At 42.5% G+C, this 26,275-nt stretch overlaps 1 protein-coding gene across 3 annotated transcripts in view; it reads right to left on the bottom strand.

Moving 5' to 3' along the window:
• RAB3IL1 (RAB3A interacting protein like 1) overlaps positions 1-16,262 on the bottom strand; it is a 59,315-nt gene extending 43,053 nt beyond the window's left edge. For 2 of the 3 annotated variants that reach the window (XM_082270657.1, XM_082270659.1), the window contains exons 1-2: positions 15,924-16,262; positions 8,677-8,890 (exon numbers count right to left, since the gene is read on the bottom strand). In XM_082270657.1, coding sequence (XP_082126783.1) covers positions 8,677-8,890; positions 15,924-15,970 — 261 coding nt within the window. In that variant the 5' untranslated portion in view covers positions 15,971-16,262. Of the gene's footprint in view, positions 1-8,676; positions 8,891-15,434; positions 15,829-15,923 lie in introns of all 3 variants that reach the window. The other variant, XM_082270658.1, reaches the window with a different exon arrangement.
• Positions 16,263-26,275: the final 10,013 nt, after the last annotated feature.

Genomic DNA, 26,275 nt, shown 5'->3' with positions numbered 1-26,275 from the left:
GTCGTGTTATTTTGACAATTCTGCCCCTCTTGTGATCGGTGCAATAATTTATCGTGATGCTTTTCCACCTAACACTTATTAATGTGAGCGTTTTGATCTCTTCCATTTTCTCTTGTTATGTTTCTCCAACTTTCTCCAACGCCCAGACGACATCTTTTGATGACGAAACGCGTCAGAAACACCAGACGCAACGTCCACACGACCCCTTACTGAGCCGGCCTACTACTTCCTATGCTGATTGGTTACACGCGGGACGCCGCAATTGGATCCTCAGCTACCATTTTTATGTGCCTGCTTGACCTGTACCATTGTGAGTAATTTTTTAATAAATTTTATATATGTGTTTACGGGATTACGCTATGGTCTTCTGTATATTTCCTTTTATACACTCATTTGACCATCACGGAGGCATTTTGAGGGATTAACCCTTCCACAGCGTTATCCATGTTCCCTTGGAGTCCCTGAGATTTATGTGAATACATCTTTACTTGGCGAGGCTTTCTCATTCATTTGAGTAGCCATGGCGCTCTGGTAAGCTGCTCCCTTTACTTGTGCACTGTGGTGTCCCCATTCCACACATTCCCTGGGTGTCACAGGAAGGAAGGACTGTTATCACACTATCTCTCCCTGGATCCGCTTTTTTTGGATTTTCACCATCACCTTGTTTGTTCCTTGGGACTTTATTCACTTTATATTTTTCTTTGGCATTTATTCATTTGCTGGATGATGCTTTGTCATTGTATTATCTATGATGTTTATTATTAGCGCTGCACTTTTGTTATAATTATTGTACTTTTGATCACCGTCTGTAGATCTTGTGCCAGCTGCTTCTTTCTATTTTCACTAAATTTTTCACACATCTATTTATCATTCATTAGCGCAGAAACACCCTTTTATTATTTATGTTTCTCCAACTTGCTTTTTGTTTTTGAAAATTTGAAAATTCTGTAAAAATGTATTGAACAAAATAAATTAACTGGAATTTGCTTTTCACATGACTGGGTATTTGAAGTAAATATTCACTCATTTCCCTGAATGACAACATAAAACAATGTCAGCATATAACTGCAATGTAAGCCAACAGATATATTATGTATTGGGTTACCACACTAGCTAGCTAGGATAAAAAATAATACCAAGTGCAAAATAACAGTTCTTAGGAAATTCTTTATAAGATACCATATTATGTACTGTGACTATACAGAAACTCTTTAACGTTAAAATTCTTTTTGTTTGTGATAACAGGGCCGTCCGTGTATTATCTATATCCCCACACTTTCTTTGCAGACCTACACCCATTACTGAAAGCCAAGCTCTAAACTGTAAGACAGAAGATATTCTTGCTATAAACAACCATGCTATACCACGGTGAATGCACTTTCCCACGTGCTGTGTAAGCGGGGAAATTAATAGGTGATTTTTATTCAACTATAATCTCATGAGAGTGAAAGAAAACCTGTTATGGGAGAAATTTATAGGCTGCCATTGCTTCTTTAACTGGAAATATTAGTTTCTGTGCTGTCATGTTGATACTTTTGCTTCAACTCTCCTTGGGTCCACACACACTGGGCATGGTTGAACTAAAGTAGAGGTCTTTAAACTTTCTAAAGAAAGGGCCAGTTTGCTATCCTTCCGATTTTAGGGGGACTGGACTGTGCCCAGTGGGAGTAAACAATGCCCAATCTTTGGCATTAGGGGGAGATATAGTTGGTGTCAGTGGGAGAAATAGTGCCCCATTTTTGTTGTCAGTGGAAAGAGTTAAGCCCAATAGTTGGTACCAGTGGAAGGAATAGTGCCCCATTGCTGGTGTCAATAGCAGGAATTATGCCCTATTGTTAGTGTCAGTGGAAGGAATAATTGCCTCAAGGGCTGAATAAAGGCAAGCAAAGGGAGGCATCCACCCCAGGGCCACAATTTGGAGACCATTGAAGTAAACCATGCCTAAGTTCAATAGTTTCCCCTCATCACTCCCCCGCTGGTCTAGACTTACACTGGGCTCCATGCCAGTGTTCCCGGGCACACATACATCTTTAGAATGGGATTCTTTATATTGTGTGAAGGGAAGCTGCCTGCCATCATCACTCATTTTGCCAAAATCTCAGAGTTTTTATGTGTTTTATCCAGTTGTTCTTATATGCTCTTCTCTGCCCAGATTTGCAGTAAGCAATCAACTTCTGCAATAGACCACAGGGAGCCTTTGGAAACCATGTTTTACCCATGTGACTGGCACACAAATGATGTCAGGGTGCTCTTTTTCCTTTCTTTGGCAACTTTTATTAAGGTTTGCCCTGACCAGTGCCGGTACAAGGTCATCCAGCGCCCAGGACAAAGATGCCAAACTGCACCCCCCCCCTCCTTACCTTGGGTTGGGGTCAGGGCACCCCATCCCTGCATTAAACCATTGCATCTAGGGCAGCCACCCTTCCTGCCCACCCCTTGTCCTGGCCCTGGCCCTGACACTGAAGTGAACTATTCCAGATCACAAGTGAGCCACATCCTCCAAGTGGTCCTAAGCATGGTATGCCTAACCGTTCCCAGACCCAGTTTGGAGCACTCACAATGCACAAACCAACTGGGCCAAGGGGGAGAACTATGCCCAGGCACAGCTAAAACTGCCAGCGTGAGTACAACCTGATAGTCACCGACCTTGAAAAAATATAGCAGCTTTTGTTTGACTTTAATTTGCTGCATACTTGTCCCACTCTTTGAAACAGAAGTACTAAAGGTAAATACAGCCAAGCAGCTAGCATTTGCAGAAGTAAACTAGAAATGGCATCTCCATGTATCTGGAGTACTTTAAGCTAGTGTTCTTCGACAGATTGGATTGCCTACAGTGTAACACAATTTTGTTATTTATCTCTTTTATAGATACTTGATTGAGATATTAGAAATGTTACATAGTGAAAAATCGAAAACCATTGCTATACAACATTATGATTTCATAATTGCAAAGTCAGAAAACAATTCTCATCTAGTTCAGAAGAAAGCAGAAGTATATATCTGTTCCCATAAAACCTGACACATCAGTATAACTGCAGTGTTCCCTGGAAAAAGCTTTCACTAAACTCTGAATCAAAAAAAACTCAGTGAAAAAAAAAATATATATATATATAATTCCGCTCTCTGGATCTGATGTGAGTGTAAATGTATTGCTGTTGCCCCCACTACAACTAACCACCTAGGTGGCGTCTGGAAGGAGTGTGCTATATGGAAGTGGCTGTTGCCACTGCTTTTCAGTCTAATTAAATACCGTATATTAAATATATGCAAATATCACCTTATATAAATAGTATATGGTCCCTCATCTAGAAATGTAACCCTGTGCGTGTTAAAGAATTCAATTGAATAAATAATGTAAAAAGGTTAGAAATGACTAAAAGTTGTACAAATAGTGCATGTTCAAACAGTGCTTATATTACAGTGCCTATGCGATGTGTTCATACATATAGCCAGTACACATCCAATATTAGTATTATCCACGCTGAAAAAGTGCAAGTGCAATAATAACGGTGACTGTGTACCAAAATACCTGAGTGCAAATACATTTTTTGCAAACAGCAAGTTATGTGAAAAAAATAATGTGAAAAAAATGGGATATACAACAAACCACCTAGTAGGGGATATCCAATTACATAAAAATATATAGTTCATAAAAAATACAGTTCATAAAGCTGTGCTAGGTGTCCTATTAAGATCCACTATCCTAGAGTATTGCTGTTCATTGTAGTACTTCAGTAAAAACAGCTTCAGTAAAACCAACTATTCCAAGAAACACCCGTTGTGTGATGGATCTCAGTGCTATCATTCGTGTCCCTCACTGGGATTGCACTCACCAGATAACAAGCTCCTTTGCAGGGGTATCCAGCTTTGTGTGTTTTGCCTTTAAGGGCGACTCCTCTCCCCTCACCTACAATCAATACCAGTATCTCCCCATGGACATGAAAAAGATCATCTCCATAGTGCAGTACCGTTGAGATAATTTTATAAAAGAAAATAGTTCACTTACATATTAGAAAAGACATTCAGTCACGGATACAGGCAATGTAGGAAGTCCGGGTTTGCAGTGCGTTCCATGGACAGAAACCAGAAGTTGCGCAATGACGCTGGACCCCGCCCTGCGCGTTTCGTCACTTTGACGTCATCTGGAGCTGCGCCATATTGCTTTTTTTATTTTTTTATATATAGTAATACCTAGAATCCCAATGGGCTTTTTAATTCTTCACATATGTATTTTTATTTTTATACTTTTTTCAATTCAAAGGTTCCCTCCTCTTTTTTACAACTCACGGTCTTCCTTATATATAATTTTCTTGTTTTTCTTTATTGGTTATACGGTAGAATAATTTTAAACAGAATGTAGATAACAAACACAGGTTTTTCCAATATGGCCGCGGGTCACGTGTGGCAGGTTGCCAGGTTACTATACACAATATAAACTGGAGAGAGCAGCAATATGGCGCCACTCCAGATGACGTCAAAGTGACGAAATGCGTAGGGCGGAGTCTAGCGCTATTGTGCCACTTCTGGTTCCTGTCCATGGAATGCAACGGATTTCCTATATTGCCTGTATCCATGACTGAATGTCTTTTCTAATGTGTAAGTTAACTTTTTTCTTTAATAAAATTATCTCAACGGTACTGCACTATGGAGATTATCTTTTTCATGTCCATGGGGAGATACTGTTATTGATAGGCGAGGGGAGAGGAGTCGCCCTTGCAAAGAAGCTTGTTATCTGGTGAGTGCAATCTCAGTGGGGGACACGAATGATAGCACTGAGATCCATCACACAACGGGTGTTTCTTCGAATAGTTGGTTTCACTGAAGCGGTTTTTACTGAAGTTCTACAATGAACAGCAATACTCCTGAATAGTGGACCTTCACATCTTGGCGTTGCTATTACAGGCGTTTTTATGGGCGTTTTACAGGCGTTTTTAGATTGAATAGAGACCAATGGAAAACACCTGTAATCTGCCCAAAAAAAGCTCATGTACTTTTTTGAGTGTTGGGCGTTTTGCTCACGGCGTCAAAACGCTCAGATGTGAACAGGGGTCATTGAAATGAATAGGATTTGTCTTGTTGGGCGTTTTGAGAGCTGATCCTAGAACAGAAAAACGCCCCCAAAACGCCTACAAGTGAACAGAGCCTAATAGGACACCTAGCACAGCTTTTTGAACTGTATTTTTGTATGAACTATAAATATTTATGTAAGGGGATATCCCCTACTAAGTGGTTTGTGGTATATCCCATTTTTTTCACATAATTTGCTGTTTGCATAAAATTTATTTGCACTCAGGTAATTTGGTACACAGTTACTTTTATTATTGCACTTGCACTTTTTCAGCATGGATAATACTAATATTGGATGTGTACTGGCTATATGTATGAACACATCGCATAGGTACTGTAATATAAACACGGTCTGCACATGCACTATTTGCACAATTTTTATTAATTTCTAACCTTTTTACATTATTTATTTAATTGAATTATTTAACACGCACAGGGTTACATTTCTAGATGAGGGACCATATACTATTTATATAAGGTGATATTTGCATATATTTAATATATTTAATTAGTCTGAAAAGCAGCGCCCACCCCCACTTCCATTTAGCACAAAAACAACTCAGTGCCTCTCTATACCAATTTTAAATACGCTTAGGCTACCAAACTGTTAGTTTTCCAAGAGAAGCATGCCAGTTTTTTTTTTTCTTTGCTTAAAACAGTAAATAGCCAGGGGTGTATACACCATGTGTGCAGACTGTGTAGCTGCACAAGAGCCCTCTGGGATTTTGAAGTCTATTTACATGAGATGTGGGCCAACTAGGTGCAGAGACTCCAACCCCTGTCACATAGACCTGAATGCTGACCAGAAGGAAATTAGACATTTTACATAATGCCCTTATGTGTACAGGTAGTGTCAGGCAACAAGAATCTTCGTCTCCTCCCTTCTTGACCAACACTGAGGTTAGAGGAATAAGTGGACCACTGGACCCTGGTTGCAGAAGTTGTTTTCAAGACTGAGAGGAGTGGTCTTTAGGAATTAGAAGGAAAGTCAGGTTTCTAGGTAGTGCTAAGCAGAATTTGGTCTGCAGGATGGCAAGGGTAAATCTAGTAGGCCTTGTCATCATAAGTCACATAAGTAACTAACGTGTCTCTGGTCTCCCTTCAGCAAGGCTTAAAAGGGTGGGGAAAACTGTATAGTATGATGGACCCAAGCAGGCTGATTAGGGGTATTAGGAGATGTTCATGGAAAGCTCACCATAATGTTAACATTAATATAGGTCTACTGGACTTATAAGGAACGTTTGTAGTGCTCTCCTCCTTTTACTTTACTTATCAATGACCAGCAGTGGGGCATGATGAATGCTCCAATTCCCCCTGATACCCTTCGGACAGAGTGGAGGGGATGTTTCATGCCTGACCTCAGCTGTATTATATGAGCCATTAGAAAGTTCAGGGCATCACAGGGGGGCCACTTCAACTTCCCCTCGCACAGAGGTCTATTTTGACTATGTCCACTACTGTACATAACATATAACATAAAGGCAAAAAAATAAAAATGCTGATTAAGTGTGGATCTGAAACAGCCTATTGATGTTCAGGTGCCTCAAAATTGAGCTGAATCTCAGTCCACCTGAATTATAATTTTCAACTCTGTCACCTATTAATAATACTCCACTATATCTAGATTGATTGATATAACCATTCAGGACCAGAGCCAGCATAAAGCAGCTTAGACAGCTGCCGTAGGGCACACGGAAAATCCTAATTCCCAGCCACTTGCTGGGGATTCGGATTTGAAAATGGAGTCCCTCCAGCGATCTGCAAATTCTGTTGCCATAAGCTCGCGCACAGGTACAGCTGGGATCCGTGGAGTAATGTGATCGGAGCCCTGAAAATGGATTGGAGCTAAACCCGGCTGTGTGCAGAGGTGGCGGGGCTACCAGTAGGCATTCACCTCATCAACGGCTGGGATGGAGAAGGGGGGATGGTGAGCAGGCAGATCACCCTGTTTCCCCCCCCACTCTTCCAATCTGCGCTGCTGACTTCCCTTCTCTCCTCTCTTGCCGGCAGCTGCTGCTTTCAGAATAGTGAGCAGGGGAAGGGGACAGTAAATATGTAATTTACCGGCCCCTTCCTCTTGTGAATAAATACAACGTGTGATCGATATCGATCACTTACTGTGTTCATTCGCTTCAGTTTGTGAATGAACAGGAAGCCGCTCAGCACAGAGCACTTCCCATTCATTTATTGTCCAGTGCAGCTGAGGCTTCAGAGAAAAGGATTGGGGAATCTCTGTCCTCGGTCCCTTTCTATGTCTCAAAAGTGAGACATCATTGGTATACTTAGACCCCAGTTATTTCCAACAGCAGTGTAAAAAAATAATTAAAAAATTGTAAATATATATATATATACACACACACACACACACAAGTGCATCTCATAAAATTTGAATATCATCAAAAAGTTAATTTATTTCAGTAATTCAATTCAATAGGTGAAACTCATATATTTTATTCAGATGCATTACATACAGAGTAATATATTTCAAGCATTTCTTTCTTTTAATTGTGATGATTATGGCTTACAGCTAGTGAAAACCCAAAATTCAGCATCTTGGAAAATTAGAATATTACATAAGACCAATAAAAAAAAGGATTTTTAATACAGAAATATTGTCATACTGAAAAGTATGTCCATGTACAGTATCGCATGCACTCAATACCTGGTCGGGGCTCCTTTTGCATGAAGTACTGCATCAATGCGACGTGGCATGGAGGCGATCAGCCTGTGACACTGCTGAGGTGTTATGGAATCCCAGGTTGCTTTGATAGCGGCCTTCAGCTGTCTACATTGTTGGGTCTGGTGTCTCTCATCTTTCTCTTGGCAATACCCCACAGATTCTCTATAAGGTTTAGGTCAGGCGAGTTTGTTGGCCAATCATGCACAGTGATACCATGATCATTAAACCAGGTATTGGTACTTTTGGCAGTGTGGGCAGGTGCCAAGTCCTGCTGGAAAATTAAATTAGCATCTCCATAAAGCTGGTCAGCAGAGGGAAGCATGAAGTGCTCAAGTCCTGGTTGAGGGCTGGCTGACTTTGATAAGTGGACCAACAGCAGATGGCATGGCTCCCCAAATCATCACGAACATTTCCGAGATACTGAATTTTGGTTTTTCACTAGCTGTAAGCCATAATCATCAAAATTAAAAAAAAAAGAAATGCTTGAACTATATCACTCTGTGTGTAACGCATCTTTATAAAATATTTTTTTTTTACTTTTTGAATTTAATTACTTTAATAAATTAACTTTTTGATGATATTCTAATTTTATGAGTTGCGCCTGTATATATATATAAAAAAAAAAATGAAGGGCTCATTCACACGTGTTCTCTGGAAAATGCATTATAACCCCCCCCCCCCCCCCATTACCCACTGTTGTTTAGTGGCGGTTCTGCAAAGCTTACATTTTCAATACTGTGTGACGTCCTTTACACTGCACCCCATCACATTACAGGCAAAGCGTGAAGGAGGTACCAGTGCAGGAAGGGGGGTCAGCAAAATGCACCTTCATCTGTGTGGACAAAAATCATTGCAAGAGCCATGTAACAAATATTGAGCCCAGTAACAAATATAGAAGACACTGGTAAGTGCATGGCACATAAAATTACCTTCTGAGCCTTAAGCAGCTCCTCTCTCAGGATCTCTGACCCCTTCTCCCTGATCTCCACAGAGGAGCTACGTAGTCGAGATAGATCATAGGTAGGCTTCTCCATACCTCGCTCAGGGACTGATCTTGAAGTTTCAAGTTTAGAGGATGTAGACCAATCCTCAAAAGGTGGTGAGTGCTGGAGCTGTGGACCCCCATCCAGGACAGGAGCCTGCCTGTGTGAAAACACAAGAAACCAAGTCTAATGGGACCAATATATAGAGAAAATGGATCTGACTTTTTAAAAAAACAGTGACTTTAAAAATAATCAAGACAAAGAGAGAATGCAGAAAGAAAGCTAATATCACTGCCGCCAGGAAACTGCCCATGAATGAAGTTTCCTGTCATTCACATGGAATGCTAAGCTAGAGTTCGACATCCTCAATCAATGAGCGATTCATGCAATGACTAACACAATACCTAGAAATCTATATCATTCCTTGTTTAGAATTGTGTACTGCAATCATCCTGGAATATCAACAGCACTCTACAAATGTGAAAATGTTCACTCTCTGATACCAGCAGCAAACCTACAGATCGACAAGAAAGTCTCAGAAAGACTCAGAATAAAAATAAAAACCACATTTAAAAATTGTTTTATTGAAAATATATAGAAAATAGTAAGTGTAGTATATTCAAGTTAGTCAGTACTATACAGTATATGTGTAGAATATCCCTGAAGATGCAAAGTCTAGCATAAATGATTATGTAAAATAACCACTTCAGCCCTGTTACTTTGACAACTGCGCAGTCGTGCGACGATGTACCCAAATAAAATTGATGTCCTTTTTTTCCCACAAATAGAGCTTTCTTTTTGGTGGTATCTGATCACCTCTGCGGTTTTAATTATTTGTGCTATAAACAAAAAAATGCCAACAATTTTGAAAAAAAAAAAAAAACAATATTTTTTACTTTCTGCTATAATACAATAATAAAAAAAATTTAAAAAATCAAATTTCTTCATCAGTTTAGGCCAGTATGTATTCTGCTACATATTTCATGGTAAAAAAAAATCCCAATGAGTGTATATTGATTGGTTCGCGCAACAGTTATAGCATCTACAAACGAAGGGATATTTTTTTTACGGAATTTTTTTTTTTTTTTACTATTAATGGCAGCGATCAGCGATTTTTAACAGGACTGTGACATTGTGGCGGACAAATTAAAAACTTAACTGACACTTTTTTGGGGACCAGTGACACTAATACAGTGATCAGTGCTAAAAATAAGCACTGTTACTGTACTAATGACAGTGGCAGGGAAGGAGATAACATTAGGGGTGATCAAAGGGTTAACTGTGTTCCTTGGGAGTGATTACTAACTGTGGGGGATGTGCTTTGACTGGGGGAATGTAAATATCCGTGTTCCTGCTTAGCAGGAACACAGGGTCAGTACGTTTCCCTCTCACAGAATGGTGGTCTGCCTTGTTTACATAGGCAGACCACCGTTCTGCCTTTCTCCTGATTGATCAGCAGGTCCCGGCAGACATCGCACCCGCTGAACCCGCTGATTGGCTACCGTTGTGTCCAATCGCAGCGGGAGCAGGTTGCCCGCGGCGCGGGCTCACGTCCTAGACCCGGAAGTGTCAGATCACGTACTAGGTATGTGATCTGGCACAGAGTGGCCACCCTGCCAAAGTTTATCTGCATGGGGTGGTCGCTAAGCGGTTAAGTTAACAACACCCCGCAATCAGTTTGCAAAACGAAGCGCAATTTGCAGAATCAGATCGCAGAAGTGTGAACACCCATGTGATCCGATTCCAGTGCGGACAAAAAAAAGGGTCCTGCACGAGTTTGGTCCGAATGCGATGCCAACTCAGCCATACAGTTTGTATGGCTGAATTCACACCGCACAGACATCGCATGCGATCTGCACAGCAATGCAGTGTGCATCATATGCGATGTCTGGCAATGCACTAGTGTGAACCGGCCCTAAAAAAAGAAAAATGTGCTGCAAAACCAACTAAAAACTGGTCACAATAAACCAAATAATGTTAACACTGTGTACGCACCCCAAAAACATGTGTTCATATTAACAATAATGCTATATAACCCCTATTATCCAGAATTACTACTGGAGTGATCACAATAAGCTTTTATATAGCATTGATGGTAATATGAATATGAACACACATTTTTGGGGTGCGTACACAGTGTTAACATTGTTTGGTTTATTGTGACCAGTTTTTGGTTGGTTGCGCGGCACTTTTTTATTTTTTTATTCTTTTCGGATGGTGTGAGAATACACACAACAGTGTAGGCAGCAATAAAATTAGTAGCTATTATTTGAATTCTAAAGTGGGCAGGGTTGAGCAGAGAATAATTTAAAGTTTATCTTCCTGAACATGTTTCATGTTACACCCACAGAGTCCTCACCCTGAAATCCCTTCTTCCCCCACAAAATCCAGTGGTTCTTCTCCCCGATAGTTCCTGTCATAGATGAATTTGGAGTTTCTATGTGTGGCTCCACCCACACAGCCGCATCATTCATTCACAGAAATCTATGCATAAAAAAAAGTCCTATCTATCACCCTGGCAGATGGACTGTAGATCTCAATGGTGCACAAGTTTGGTCACACCATCCCACTTGTAATGTGTTGATAATCCTCCAGTTCTGTAAAGCCTGGTAGACACGATCAGATTATCGGATGGATTTTCGTCCATTTTTTGTTGCATGGTAGTCTCATATGGAAAGTGAAGAGGTTACTTTCATACGAAAATTATCGTACGACAGAATTTACCTTCAGAAGCGATGTCATGTGTTGAATTGTTTTGTATCTATTCTTTCGTTTCCGAGCATGCGTAGTCTTGCTCTTACGATTTTTTTCGGATGAAAACTGTACTATTTTTTTTTTTATATATTCATATTTTTTTTCACTTTTTCCATAATCATATACATTTCCATATCATTACAAGAAAAATCAACATTCATATATAACATTACTTATAAATATTGCATATAAATATTGCATTCAAAATAACCCCTCCCATCCCAAGAAAAAAAGAAAATAAATCCCTCCTATTCAATTCTCCATTATCTACCAATTCAGGAACCCTCTCCCTTGTGCTTTATGTCTCCTTACCCTGAACTCAAAGGTCTAGGTTGATTATACTCCTGGGTCATATCACCTATCTACTCAGGCAGCCAACATCCTTATATAATACTCTGTTTTTTTAAACTTTGTCCTTTTTTACCATATGTCGGGAAATTCCCCACAAGAGTCCTCCACCACCGATACCGTCTTCTCCAAACATCTCACCCACTCCACTCTTACCACCCAGTCCCTCATACTCGGAGCTTCTGGGGATGGCCAAGATGCCGGTATCAGGCTTTTAACTGCATTCAAAAGATGAGGCACTAAAGTGTTTTTATATACCACCACCTTTTTCTCCGTACTGTGAAACAAACAAGTCCACGGTTCCAACTGAATACAATCTGCTGTGATCTGGTGAATTGTCCTAGTGATCCCTTCCCAAAAAACTTCTATCTTTGTGCACTCCCACCAATAAGTTGGGGATATCTCAGCTACAAACCTCTGCATCCTCTGCGGGGTAAGGTACCATCTGGCAAACTTATAGCACATCTCCGTTGTCCTTAGGTCCTTTGGTGTGTTTTGATGTCATGACCTCACTTCAGGGTTTTTACACGGAGACCCGATCAGAGAAGATTTCGGCTTTGATCAGGTCTTTGGGGGCCGTGTAGGTAGGATGCCCGGGTCTCCCGGTGGGACGGGGGACCTGGGCGAGCCGCGGAAGGTGGCAGGAGTGGGGGGATGTCCCATCCCGCTCCTTGTAATGACAGCCAAGCGGCTTCTCAGCCGCATCGATTGTCATTACAAGACAGCTATGGACGCCGGTACCGGGGTGATGCCTCTAGCTGCAGGCATCACTCCGGTACAGCACTTTCCTGAAATATCGACAATATCAGTAACCTCAGGAGCCAATTCCGATATATCGGGGAAAGTGCATATCGGCCCTTGATATATCGGCTTTGCCGATAATTGGTCGATCTCTACTTAATACCTTCTTTCTCTTTTCTTCATCTAAGAGAGACCCTAATTCTTGTTCCCATTTCCCTAAATATGACAGGTATACGGGTTCTAATTCTCTAATTAGAATCTTATATATCTTTGATATGTTTAATGCATGTAGGAGAACTAAACAATTTCTCCATATTGTCCTTCCCCAGCAGAGGCTGCAGTAGGGAGTGCACAGTGCTGCAGTTATGTATATCTCCATTCATTTATATTTCCCCATTTTTGTGTTATTTCTAAATAAGTGCACATTCTATTTCCTACCATTATCACTTCGCTTTTGGCAAAGTATAAATAATCTTCCTTCCCTGGTTTAAAATAATTTATGTCAATTAACAAAATCAAAGGTGCATTATAATCCCAGTGAGCCCTTCTACATAGACTATCCCATATCCTTAACGCGTTCCTAGTCCTAGTGTGCAAGTATCATTTGAAAACTGTACTAATTAAACGAAAATCGGACGTTGTGTTCACATACTGTAAAAATTTTATAGCCTTCACATTCAGTTTTTGTCATCCGAAAATTCGGAATCGGCTGTCGAAAGCACTATACTAACCATCTGAAAATCGGCAGAACGTTTGTCAAACAAAATTTTACTTCTGATTTTTTATCATCTGTACAGGCCTTAAAGCGGTAGTATACTCCGCTTTTTAACTTTTACCCAAAGGTAAGCCTAAAATAAGACTTACCTGTAGGGAAAAATTAATATCTCCTAAACCTGCACGGTTTAGGAGATATTCACCCTGCATGCAGCTGCTGACACCAGTGGCGCCTGTGCTCTGAAGGTCCGGTGTATCTTGCCAGACCTTCAGAGCTCCTTGCTGGCTCCTTCCCGGAAAGTGAACTTCCGCGTTCATGCGCGGGAGTGACGTCATCGCGGCTCCGGCCACTCACAGCCCCGGAGCCGCCGAACCCGGAAGAGACGCAGAGGGAAGATGTCAGCTGCCTCAGCGGTGTCCGGGCGACCGTGCCAGGGCTTCATTCTAAGGTAAGTATTTCATTATGTGCTAGTATGTGATGCATACTAGCACATTATGCCATTGTCCTGCAGAGTGCTTTACCTGTTCGGCAACTGTCCTCACCCAACTGCGCTAGGGGGAAGTGTAGTGCGCAATTCAGCGCATCGCACGGCTCCCTTTTTTTGGTGTTTTGAACAAACTTTATTTGAACTGTACAAAACTTACACTTTATTCAGGGTAATGTACAGCAGCTCAGTGAGCTGCGCTGTTGTATAGTACTATGTGATTCTGTATAGTGCTTTGCGATAATACACAGCATGCCTACATTTTTTTTTCTCAAAATACATTTTTTTTTTTATTTCTTCGTTTGTAAAACAAAACATACAAAAACAAGAACAAAGACCATCAGTACATTAAAAAGGAGGTTACCGTGCCTACATTTTAGCACAATTCCGGGCTGCATTGCAGTGTGAATGGGACACGCAGGAAACAATTGTTTTCTGTTTGTCCTTGCAGTGACAGGCATTTTAGAACGCAGTAAACATTTGTCACCGTGCAGTGTGTGAATTAGCCCCAAGTGATGTCACATGCCTTGGCACAGATCTGAGCTAGAGGAAGAGTCTACAGGAGCCAGAGCATAGGCGTGCAGGTAGGGTGTGCCTGGGCATACCCTAATCAACTTGTGCAGTGCCCATTTCCCCCTGCTTCCTGGTGCCCCCTGTCTCCTCCCTGCAGTGCTGCCAGCTTCCCTCTTCTCCTCTCCCGCCAGCTGCTGTGGGGGATGATTCAGGATTTAGTTTTCATTCTTAACCGAAGCATAGTAAACTGTGTTTACAATGCTTCAGTTTGTGAATAAGCCGCTCAGCACATAGCACTTCCTAATAATTCACTGTCCATTGCAGCTGAGGCTGCAGAGAAAGGGACTGTGAGCTCTGTCTTCAGTCACTTTCTCTGCCTCAAAAGTGAGACATCAGGGGTCTGTTTAGACCCCTGATATTTCATTAAAGCCCCCCAACGGGGCTCCTAAAAAGTTAAAGAATAAATAAATAATATTGTAAAATATAATTTAAAAAGTAATACAAATAAAAGCTATTGACACCAATCTCTGCTCTACTGACACCGTCCAATGCCCTGCTGGTATACATGCATGTGTTTTTGTGCTCTGGGGTGCACATCCTAATGCAGTGATGGCAAACCTTGACACCCCAGATGCTTTGGAACTACATTTCCCATGATGCTCTACTACACTGCAGAGTGCATGAGCATCATGGGAAATGTAGTTCCAAAACATCTGGGGTGCCAAGGTTCCCCATCACTGCTTATGCAATAGGCTGCGCACACCACTGAGCCAGAGCATTGCACCTGCGATCTATTAAACCCAGACGCAATGCTCTGCAGGCTCCAATGCAAAAAAAATATACATACATTTTTTTCTCTTTGTAATTTTTTTTTTTTTTTTTTGCAAAAGGCAGAATTCTCCATTATTTTAAATGGTTAGCAGTTCATGGCTATTTTGAGCGCTCCTCTATAATCTATGGCATTCTAAAGTCCACTGCTTCTTCCATCACTAAACTTATTAACTGGATTGTGAAGTGAACACAAGCATAGCCAATCGGTTATGTGAGCTATCTGCGCCACTCCAGCATAGAACGCTTGGTCATTATTTGGGTCGCAGAAGACCGCACAGATGTCCTGCATTAACGGAACACAATTTACATTGATCTTACCCCGATGTCCACATCCCACCAGCTGACACTCTCTCCTCCAGGCTGTCTCAGGGAGGGGACATCCAGAAAAGGGTTAGCGAGGTCGGACGGACGGGAAGAAGATGGAGGTGGAAGTTGAAGAAAGGAAAAAGGGGATGGATGAAAATGACGAATGCAGAGAAGAGAAAGGGTACAGATGTTGGCGGAGAGCTGATGTTGCACCGTAGAGTTTCAGTGCATCCCACATAAGTATGTGTGTGTCTCCCGCCTGTCACTTCCTCCCACCCCCCCTTCTCTGCGGCACACAGAGGAAACACTTCCAGCTGCAGGGGGAGAGGACGGGAGGAAGAGGGGGGCTACACAGACAAGTGCAGAAACAAGGAAATCAACTGACAGCCCATGCAGATAAGCAAAGCTAAAAAGAAAAAAAAAAAGAAATAAAGAACATATTAGTACCTCCATATATAAAGGATCTAAAAAGACATCCAATGATTGAATAAACATACGTACATGGTAAGCAGTATGGGTATTCCCTTTAAGACGGCATTTGTTTGCATGCAACGTGCAGAGTCCTTTGCTGCGCTGGATGATCAGTTAACTGTATAGTAGCTCCTAACCCCCTTACACATGGATTTGGTCACATGACCTCCATCTGTTTCCCATTGCAGCAGTGGACGCTGCCTGCTACGTCACATGATGATCATGTGACACACCCAAGGGACATTTTTGGATAGAAGTGAATGCAAATTTCAGTTCCTTTTCCAAAAGCTAGTGAAAAATCACTTTTACAAGCAGCCGGCCAGAGAGGATCTAATCAGTTTATATTGTCTGTGTTCTCTGTGCTGACAGATCTCATAAATCTGCCACATATTATAATCACAGAGCGGGAAGGAAAATATAGATTGATTTAGTGGTGATCGTTAACAGTATTAGGCGTTTTGTATAATAAATCAATAATCCTTTTGTTTCACTTGAACCCCCTTCTAGATTGTAAGCTCTAACGAGCAGGGCCCCCTAGTTCCTCCTGTATTGAATTGTATTGTAACTGTATTGTCTTCCCTCATATTGTAAAGCACTGCGCAAACTGTCGGCGCTATATAAATCCTGTATAAAAAAAAATAATAATAATAATCAACTGAAAATCAATTATCATAAAAAAAATTAATTCTATCATTTCCATGCAGTTAATACTAGTAAAAGTTTTCGACAAAAAAATACACTGTATTGTCAAAAGTATTGGGACACCTGCCTTTATAGTAGTCATCGACCGATATCGTTTTTTTATTGCTCATCAAATATCGATATCTGCCGATATTGGCCGATATTTTCGTACATTAAAAAAAAAAACATTTTTATTAATTTTTTTTTTTTTTTTTTACAGGTACTCTTGTGGAGGGATCTGGGGGTCTAAAAGACCCCAAACCCCTCCTCTGCACTTAAAAGCATTCAAAACCCCAAGTTTGGCTATTTTGAATGCTGTCATTTTTTAAAAATTTTGCGCCGAGGACCCGGAAGTGAGGTTATGACATCACTTCTGGGTTTTTACATGGAGACCCGATCAGACCTGAATGCGGCTTTGATCAGGTCTTCTCTTCAGTGGCCACCCAGGATGTTTGCCCGGGTCTCCCGGTGGGACGGGAGACCCGGGCGAGCCGCGGAAGGTGGCGGGAGGGGGGGCGTCCCCTCCCGTTCTTTGTAATGACAGCCGAGCGGCTTCTCAGCTGCATCGGTTGGCATTGCAAGACAGCCGACTTGGACGCCGGTACCGGGGTGATGCCTCTAGCTGCATGCATCACTCCGGTACAGCTCTTTCCCGAAATATCAGCAATATCGGTCACCTTGGTGGCCAATTCCGATATATCGGGGAAAGTGCAGATCGGCCCTCGATATATCGGCTTTGTCGATAATCGGTCGATCTCTACTTTATAATATAGTATAGTATTATAACTCCCGTTCTCTTTTCAAATTACTAGGATGTAGTACCCCCTTCTTTTGATGTATTATTTGACACCTCCATTTATGTCTTTATAGTTTACTTTAATTTGCCTTGCCTTAACATGATTTATATAATACCCTGAAGTTGCATCTGTAATTCTCTGCAATACATGATTTTTGTGAGTAATACACTATATTACCAAAAGTATTGAGATGCCTGCCCTTACACGCACATGAACTTTAATGGCATCCCAGTCTTAGTCCGTAGGGTTCAATACTGAGTTGGCTCACCCTTTGCCGCTATAACAGCTTCAACTCTTCTGGGAAGGCTGTCCACAAGGTTTAGGAGTGTGTCTATGGGAATGTTTGACAATTCTTCCAGGAGGCGCATTTGTGAGGTCAGGCAGCAGTGGCGGCTGGTGCTCAAATTTTTTGGGGGGGAGGGGGGCGCAAACAGAAAAATGTAATAGGCATTGCTTTGCAGCAAAAAACACTGTAAAAAATTGCATGACTTTGAGGTCGCAAAAGTGTGAAAGGGGCCTTCACTAATTAAGGTATAGTGTGCCCCCTTTCAATGCAGAGAGACCAGCGTGCCCCCTTTCAAAGCAGAGAGACCAGCGTGCCCCCTTTCAATGCAGAGAGACCAGTGTGCCCCTTTTCAATGCAGAGAGACCAGCGTGCCCCCTTTCAATGCACAGTGACCAGCATGCCCCCTATTAATGCACAGTGACCAGCGTGCCCCCTTTCAATGCACAGTGACCAGCGTGCCCCCTTTCAATGCACAGTGACCAGCGTGCCCCTTTCAATGCAGTGACCAGTGTACATGCCCCCTTCAATGCAGTGACCAGCGTACATGCCCCCTTCAATGCAGTGACCAGCGTACATGCCCCCTTCAATGCAGAGATCAGCGTACATGCCCCCAATGCAGTGACCAGCGTGCGTGCCCCCTTAAATGCAGTGACCAGCATACATGCCCCCAATGTAGTGACCAGCATACATGCCCCCAATGCAGTGACCAGCATACATGCCCTCAATGCAGTGACCAGCGTGCGTGCCCCCAATGTAGTGACCAGTATGAGTATACATGCCCCCAATGCAGTGACCAGTATACATGTCCCCAATGCAGAGATCAGCGTGCGTGCCTCCAATGCAGTGACCAGTATACATGCCCCCAATGCAGAGATCAGCATGCGTGCCTCCAATGCAGTGACCAGTATACATGCCCCCAATGCAGAGATCAGCATGCGTGCCTCCAATGCAGTGACCAGTATACATGCCCCCAATGCAGAGATCAGCGTGCGTGCCTCCAATTTAGTGACCAGTATACATGTCCCCAATGCAGAGATCAGCATGGGTGCCTCCAATGCAGTGACCACCAGTATACATGCCCCCAATGCAGTGACCAGCGTGCGTGCCCCCAATGTAGTGACCAGTATACATGCCCCCAATACAGTGACCAGTATACATGCCCCCAATGCAGTGACCAGTATACATGCCCCCAATGCAGAGATCAGCATGCGTGCCTCCAATGTAGTGACCAGTATACATGTCCCCAATGCAGAGATCAGCGTGCGTGCCTCCAATGCAGTGACCAGTATACATGTCCCCAATGCAGAGATCAGCATGCATGCCTCCAATGCAGTGACCAGTATACATGTCCCCAATGCAGAGATTAGGGTGCGTGCCTCCAATGCAGTGACCAGTATACATGTCCCCAATGCAGAGATCAGGGTGCGTGCCTCCAATGCAGTGACCAGTATACATGTCCTCAATGCAGTGACCAGTATACATGTCCCCATTGCAGAGATCAGCGTGCATGCCCCCTTACTTACCTGGAGCAGCAGCGGCGGCGATTGGCTCCTCCTCAGTCCCCCGAACGGCTTCTTCTCCGTCCTCGGTCCCGGCGCGTCTCCTCCAGTCCTTCCGGTCCTGCCTCCTCCTCGGCCAATGGCATGGGGTTTGCCTTGTGGCCAATCAGGAAGTGCGTATCGGACGCGCTTCCTGATTGGCCAGGAGGAGGATCGGTGTGACAATAGCCAATTTTCATTAGCTATTGTCACACAATGGGTGGGCTCGGGACGCACTGCTCTGCGCCCCGGGTCCACCCTTTGCATCGCCCTATTAGAGCCTCTGGCTCTAATCAGGTGATGAAAAAAAAAATCCCCATTGAACTCCATGCATCCGGCGCCCCTGCATGTAGATTAGGGTGTCGGACGCATGGATGGGGTTGATTGCAACCCTTGTCACTGTAAACCTTGCAGCTCAGCTTCAGTATTCATGTAAATACAATCATACTGACTGACTATTATTGTATGTATTAACTACAATTTTTTGTTGAAATGTATAGACAAGGAAAGTTTGATATACAAGATTTGTAAAGCAATGTACATACTCGTGTGATCCCACCATTCCTGCTAGCCTATACTGCATACCTAAAAGAATTTGTCGGCTGTTTTTAGATCTTGCACGTCTACATGCACTGTGCCACTCTCCCATCTCCTGCCCGTGTTTGGATTGCTCTCTCTGGTCTATCAGTGTGCAGTGCCAGTTTTCCCCCCGATTGGTGACTTTTACATGTACATCAAGAGCTTTTATTAAAGTATTCTTTTATGTCTGTTTTGGCGTTTGTAAAATGTTTAAGGTGTCTTGTTAGTTTTTTCCATACTGGATGATGAGATTTCATATGTAGTAGGGTCGTTTTTGCAGGATCATCAGTAAAGTTATTTTGTGCACCTTAAAGTGTATGCAAATCCTAAAAATGAACTTCTTTTATTTGCACACATGCTTTGTTATATCTGTTTGAAAAATTCAAATAAAAAATAAAATAAAATCTGTTGATCCTGCCACAAATCCAATGAGCTAAAAACTTCTCCACTGCAATGTTCCCAGCTTTCTCTGTATCCTACAGAACACTTCTCCCTATATTAGGAGAGAAGGGGGGTGTTCTGTAGTCCTGACTCCTAACACATTTCCGGTCCAAGGGTGACAATACAGGTTCTCCATTGATAGGGTACAGTGACTGTGGCCTCCCTTCGGAAAGAAGCGTATAACTGGCAGGATCACCAGGTAAAAATAAAGGAAAAACACCTAAAAATGAAAACAAATGCAATCACCACATCTATGGAGTAGTAAATTGAAATACATTTATTTTCTTGTTCTTGGATTTAAGCTGGATACACACTATGCAACTTTTGTGGTTAGATTTCCTTCAGATTTACCTTTTCTATGTAGTACAAGGGCCTGCCAGATTGCATACAAATTGAAAGTGTTTAGGTTTGACCTCATATTATATGGTTTTGGTAAGTCTAAAGGAAAAAGTTTTCAGAAAATCTCATAGTGTGTATGGCCCTTTAGATACATTTTTAGAGGGGAACATCAATGCCTTTACTGCTTGCCTCAGCCCCCCTTTACTGGCACCCCCACCTTTGATGGTTAGGCAAATGTGCCAAAGCCCTCTGCCCATCCTTCGCCTTGCAGCAGATCTGCACGTGAGCTGAACCATCAAAGAACGCACCACCATTAGGAAGGTACAAAAAATAAGGTCCAGTCTGAACACAGTCCTGAATCTTCTTAATCACGTCGTAGTTGTGCTTGTGCAGATGTGCCCAAGGTTTCTGCCCAGTAATAAAGGTCAGGCAGAGCCCTTCACCACATCTGGGCATTTGCAGATGGGGAGCAACATAGTTCTCGCCTCGGTGAGAAAGGCAAAAGCAATGGCAGCAAAAAAAAAATAAAAAGTGAAAATACATTAAAAAAAAATCAAATTGTGGGAGAAGGAGGTGGCTGGACCAGGTACAAATAATTTGTTTTTGTGCGTAAGTTTCCGCTTTCAATTACTGAGCTATCTTCTAGATCAGTGGTTTCCAAACTGTGGTCCTTTGCTTCCTTTTATCCAGCGCTTGGGGCACTGTTTTATCCACTGATACCAACAATTGGACATAACCCCCCCCCCCCCCCCATTGACCCCAATGAAGGGGTACAATTCCTCCTAATGACGCCAACAATGGGGCACAATTCGTCCCAATGACACCAATAATGGACATAGTTCCTCCTAATGTCCCATGCTGAAAATGTGCCAAGAAAAAATAAGATGTAAATAAAAGGGGAGTTTTTTGCAATAGCAAGTATGTTTAGGCTGCCCAGGTTAGGGGAGAGTTAGGTGGTTGTCATCAGTTTCCCACGCTTTTCTGGGCTCTGCCCTCCTTCCCGTGCTATAAATAAAAAGAGGAAAGGCTACGCTCAGTAGTGAGCCGCCTGCATGGGGAGAACAGAGAAGACAAGCCAAAGCATGTAACCAGCAACATCTTAAAGTGGTTGTAAACCCTAAGGCTCCGTTCACATCTAGGCGTTTTGGGGCGTTTTTGGGGCGTTTTTCTGCTCTAGGATCAGCTCTCAAAACGCCCAACAAGACAAATCCTATTCATTTCAATGGCCCCTGTTCACATCTGAGCGTTTTGACGCTGTTTACAAAACGCCCAACGCTCAAAAAAGTACATGAGCTTCTTTTTGGGCAGATTACAGGCGTTTTCCATTGATCTCTATTCAATCTAAAAACGCCTGTACAAAAATCGCGGTAAAAATCGCGGTAAAATCGCGGTAAAAAACGCCGCAAAAATCGCGGTAAAATCGCGGTAAAAAACGCGCGAAAAACGCTACGCTCAGGTGTGAACGTAGCCTAAGGCTACATTCACACCTGAGCGTAGCGTTTTTCGCGCGTTTTTTACCGCGATTTTTGCGGCGTTTTTTACCGCGATTTTACCGCGATTTTTACCGCGATTTTTGTGCAGGCGTTTTTAGATTGAATAGAGATCAATGGAAAACGCCTGTAATCTGCCCAAAAAGAAGCTCATGTACTTTTTTGAGCATTGGGCGTTTTGTATACAGCGTCAAAACGCTCAGATGTGAAGAGGGGCCATTGAAATGAATAGGATTTGTCTTGTTGGGCGTTTTGAGAGCTGATCCTAGAGCAGAAAAACGCCCCAAAAACGCCCCAAAACGCCTAGATGTGAACGGAGCCTAAAAAATAAAAAAAAATAAAAAAAAAAACCTGCAAGACAAAGGCATAATGGGCTAGTATGCATCGCATACTAGCCCATTATGTGTAACTTACCTTAGAACGAAGCCCCGACACGGACCCCCGGACATCGCTGCGGGCGCTGCCATGATCCCTCGTCGTCTCTTCCGGTCACTCCCGCGCATGCGTGCGGGAGTGATTTTCCGGCAAGCTCCCGGCAAATTAATTGAAGGTCCCCCCGGACCTTCAGAGCGCATGCGCCGCTTGCACGAGCGGCTGCATGCACTGTAAATATCTCCTAAACCGTGCCGGTTTAGGAGATATTATTTGTACCTACAGGTAAGCCTTATTATAGGCTTACCTGTAGGTAAAAGTGTCAAAAAGCGGGATACTACCGCTTTAAAGATACTCGAGAGAGGGGCTGTTGAGCGGGACCGTATGGAGAGCTGGAGGTTCCGTGTCACCTAGAAAGATGTAGCCTTCATCTGCTATCCCAAGGGAATCACCAGTTATGGACACTGACAGTTTTGGATTTTCACCTTCTCAGGTATGCCTGGGCAGCCACAGAATAGTTAGTCAGGGAATGGACTGAGAGGCACTTAAATGCTGCAATGTTCCTAAAACATTTTAGGTAAAGTTCTTGAACCTGGCCTGAAGTTATTCAAGAGGTGCATGGTGGTACATGGCATAGCAGAAGAACAGGGCCTGTAAAGCACACATGGGGTATGATGCAAGGCCAATACGAAGGTTTAACTTGGCAGGAGAGTTGGAGAGCAGTTGCCTTGGTTAACAAAAAACTGGTGGGAATGCTAAGCAGCCGGTCGAGCTAAGAGCTCTAGTGGGCCCTGTGCTTACTGCTCGGCACCGTGGAGCTTGATTGGCATTTGCCATTGAACACTAAAATTGTCAGGTCCGTCAGAGGCACCCTCTACTTTTCACAGATGAGAGCAGGTTCACTCTGAGCACATGTGACAGACGTGAATGGATTTGGAGAAGCAATGGAGAACATTATACTGTCTGTAACATTATTCAGCATGACTGGTTTGGTGGTGGGTCAGTGATGGTCTGGGGAGGCATATCCATGGAGGGACGCACAGACATCCGCAGGCTAGACAATGGCACCCTGACTGCCATTAGGTATCAGGATGAAATATTTGGACCCATTGTCAGACCCTACACTGGTGCAGTGGGTCCTGGGTTCCTCCTGGTGCATGACACTACCCGGCCTCATGTGGCGAAAGTATGCAACCAGTTTCTAGAGGATGAAGGAATCGATACCATTGAATGGCCCCCACGCTCGCCTGACCTGAATCCAATAGAAAACCTCTGGGACATTATGATCCGGTCCATCCGACGCCGCCAGGTTGCACCTCAGTCTGTTCAGGAGCTCAGTGATGCCCTGGTCCAGATCTGGGAGGAAATACCCCAGGACACCATCTGTCGTCTCATTAGGAGCATGCCCCAACGTTGTCAGGCATGCATACAAGCATGTGGGGGCCATACAAACTACTGAGGACCATTTTGAGTTCTGGATTTTAAAGCTACTATAATGCCACTGTATTAGCATGAATGGTAGAGTGGACTAACACAAATAGCGATGAAGCATAAAGCATGGGTAATAATTGAAAACACGATGAGTAAAACACGGTTACAAGATAATATTTGGGTTCCACAGAAATATAGAAGATTGGATATAAATACTCACGAGTTGACTAGAAATGTGTTTAGGATTTGGGATTCTATACATGTACAATATAAATGGGGATATAACTACCCTTTAACCACTTTACCACCGGAGGATTTTCCTGCTTTACGTCCAGGCCACTTTTTGCAACTTGGTACTGCGCGACTTTAACTGACAATTGCGCAGTCATGCAACCTTGTACCCAAACAAAATTTACGTCCTTTTTTTCCCACAAACAGAGCTTCCTTTTGGTGGTATTTGATCACCTCTACACTTTTCATTTTTTGCGATATTAATAAAAAAAGAGCCAAAATTTTGCAAAAAAATTGACATTTTCTACTTTGACAGTTAAAAAATATCCAATATATTCAATTTTTGTCATATATTTAGGCCAAAATGTATTTAGCTACATGTCTTTGACAAAAAAATTCTCAATGAGCGTATTTTTACCTGCTTTAAGACCAGAAGATTTTACCCCATTCCTGACCAGGCTATATTTTGCGATTCGGCACTGCGTTATTTTAACGGACAATTGCGCGGCCGTATGACGCTGTACCCAAATTAAATTTATGTCCCTTTTTCCCCCAGAAATAGAGCTTTCTTTTGGTGAAATTTGATCACCTGTGTGATTTTTCATTTTTGAAAAAAAGAGCGACAATTTTGGAAAAAAAAAAACAATATTTTTTACATTCTGATATATAACATTCCCAAAAAAAATGTAAAAATCTAAATTTTTTAACATTTTAGGCCAATTTGTTTTCTGCTACATATTTTTGGTAAAAAAAAAATCACAATAAGCGTATTTTGATTGGTTTTGTGCAAAAGTTATCACGTTTACTAACTACGGGAAAGATTTGTCATTTTTATTGTTTATTTTTTTTTACTAGTAATAGCGGCGATTTGCAATTTTTTTTGCAGGACTGCAACATTGCGGCAGACAGATCGGACCCCTAACTGACATTTTTGACACTTTTGGGGGTACCAGTGACATTACTACAGTAATCAGTGCTATAAATATGCACTGTTATTGTAATAATGACACTGGCAGGGAAGGGGTTAACTTTATTGGTGATCAAGGGGTTAAATGTATGCCTCATGCTTACTGACGTGTGTGGGGGGAGGGGATTGTGTGACACAGACACAGATCACAGGTTCAGCTATGCTGAATCCTATAATCTGTCCCTCTCTGTCACATAGGAGATCCGCCTGCTTTGTTTACACAAGCGGGCGGATTTCCTCACTAGATCCCCGACGATCAGGGAAGAGCGGCGGTGATCATCGCCTCTCCTCCCCTGGCCCGACTCCCGCTGTGTCTGAATACAGCGGTAGCGAGCCTCCGGCGGTACGCGCGCACGCCCCTGAGAGAGGGGAGAGTCTGGTCTAAGTCGCCAGACGATAACAAGCCACTTTGCCGCAGTACCAGCTCAGTGAGCGGTTGGCAAGTGGTTAATTTTACTCACTGGGACAAATTCTTTTTTTCCCGGGAATCGGGACACAATTTGGGGAATGGATTGTAGATAAAACGGCACAGTTAAAAAAATATAATTGGAAAAGGGGGAGCTACTTTCATATGAGGATCTGAAACATAAAAGGGATTTAATGATTTAGAATGAATGTCGGTATTTTGTGGCATCATTGCCCCAGCCCATCAGGTCAGAAAGGGATCTTTTTCCATTTGAATGTTTGTGTAACTCGCAATCAAAACTAAAACATGGTATGTTCCAGATATATAAAAAATGTACTGTCATAGCGGAGCCAAGAATACCGCCATACATTGAAAAGTGGGAAAGAGATGTGAGAACATGATTGGAGGTAGAGCAATTAACCACTTCAGCCCTGGAAGGTTTTACCCCCTTAATGACCAGGCAATTTTTTGCGATTCAGCACTGCGTTACTTTATAGAAAAATTGTGTGGTCGTGCGATGCTGTGCCCAAATACAATTGATGTCCTTTTTTTCCCACAACTAGAGTTTTCTTTTGATGGTATTTGATCACCTGCGGTTTTTACATTTTGCTATAAACAAGAAAAAGAGTGATAATTTTGAAAAAAACATAATATTTTTTACTTGCTGCTATAAAACATTCCCAAAAAAAAAAATCTAATTTTTTTATCAGTTTAGGCCAATTTGTATTCCGCTACATATTTTTGGTAAAACAAAAACCCAAAAAGCATATTTTGATTGGTTTGCGCAAAAGTTATAGCGTTTACAAACTACGGGATAGATTTTC

This window comes from Pelophylax lessonae (assembly GCF_965119305.1).
Source record: "Pelophylax lessonae genome assembly, chromosome: 10".
NCBI lineage: Eukaryota > Metazoa > Chordata > Amphibia > Anura > Ranidae > Pelophylax > Pelophylax lessonae.
This window is presented reverse-complemented; position numbering and strand designations above follow the sequence as displayed.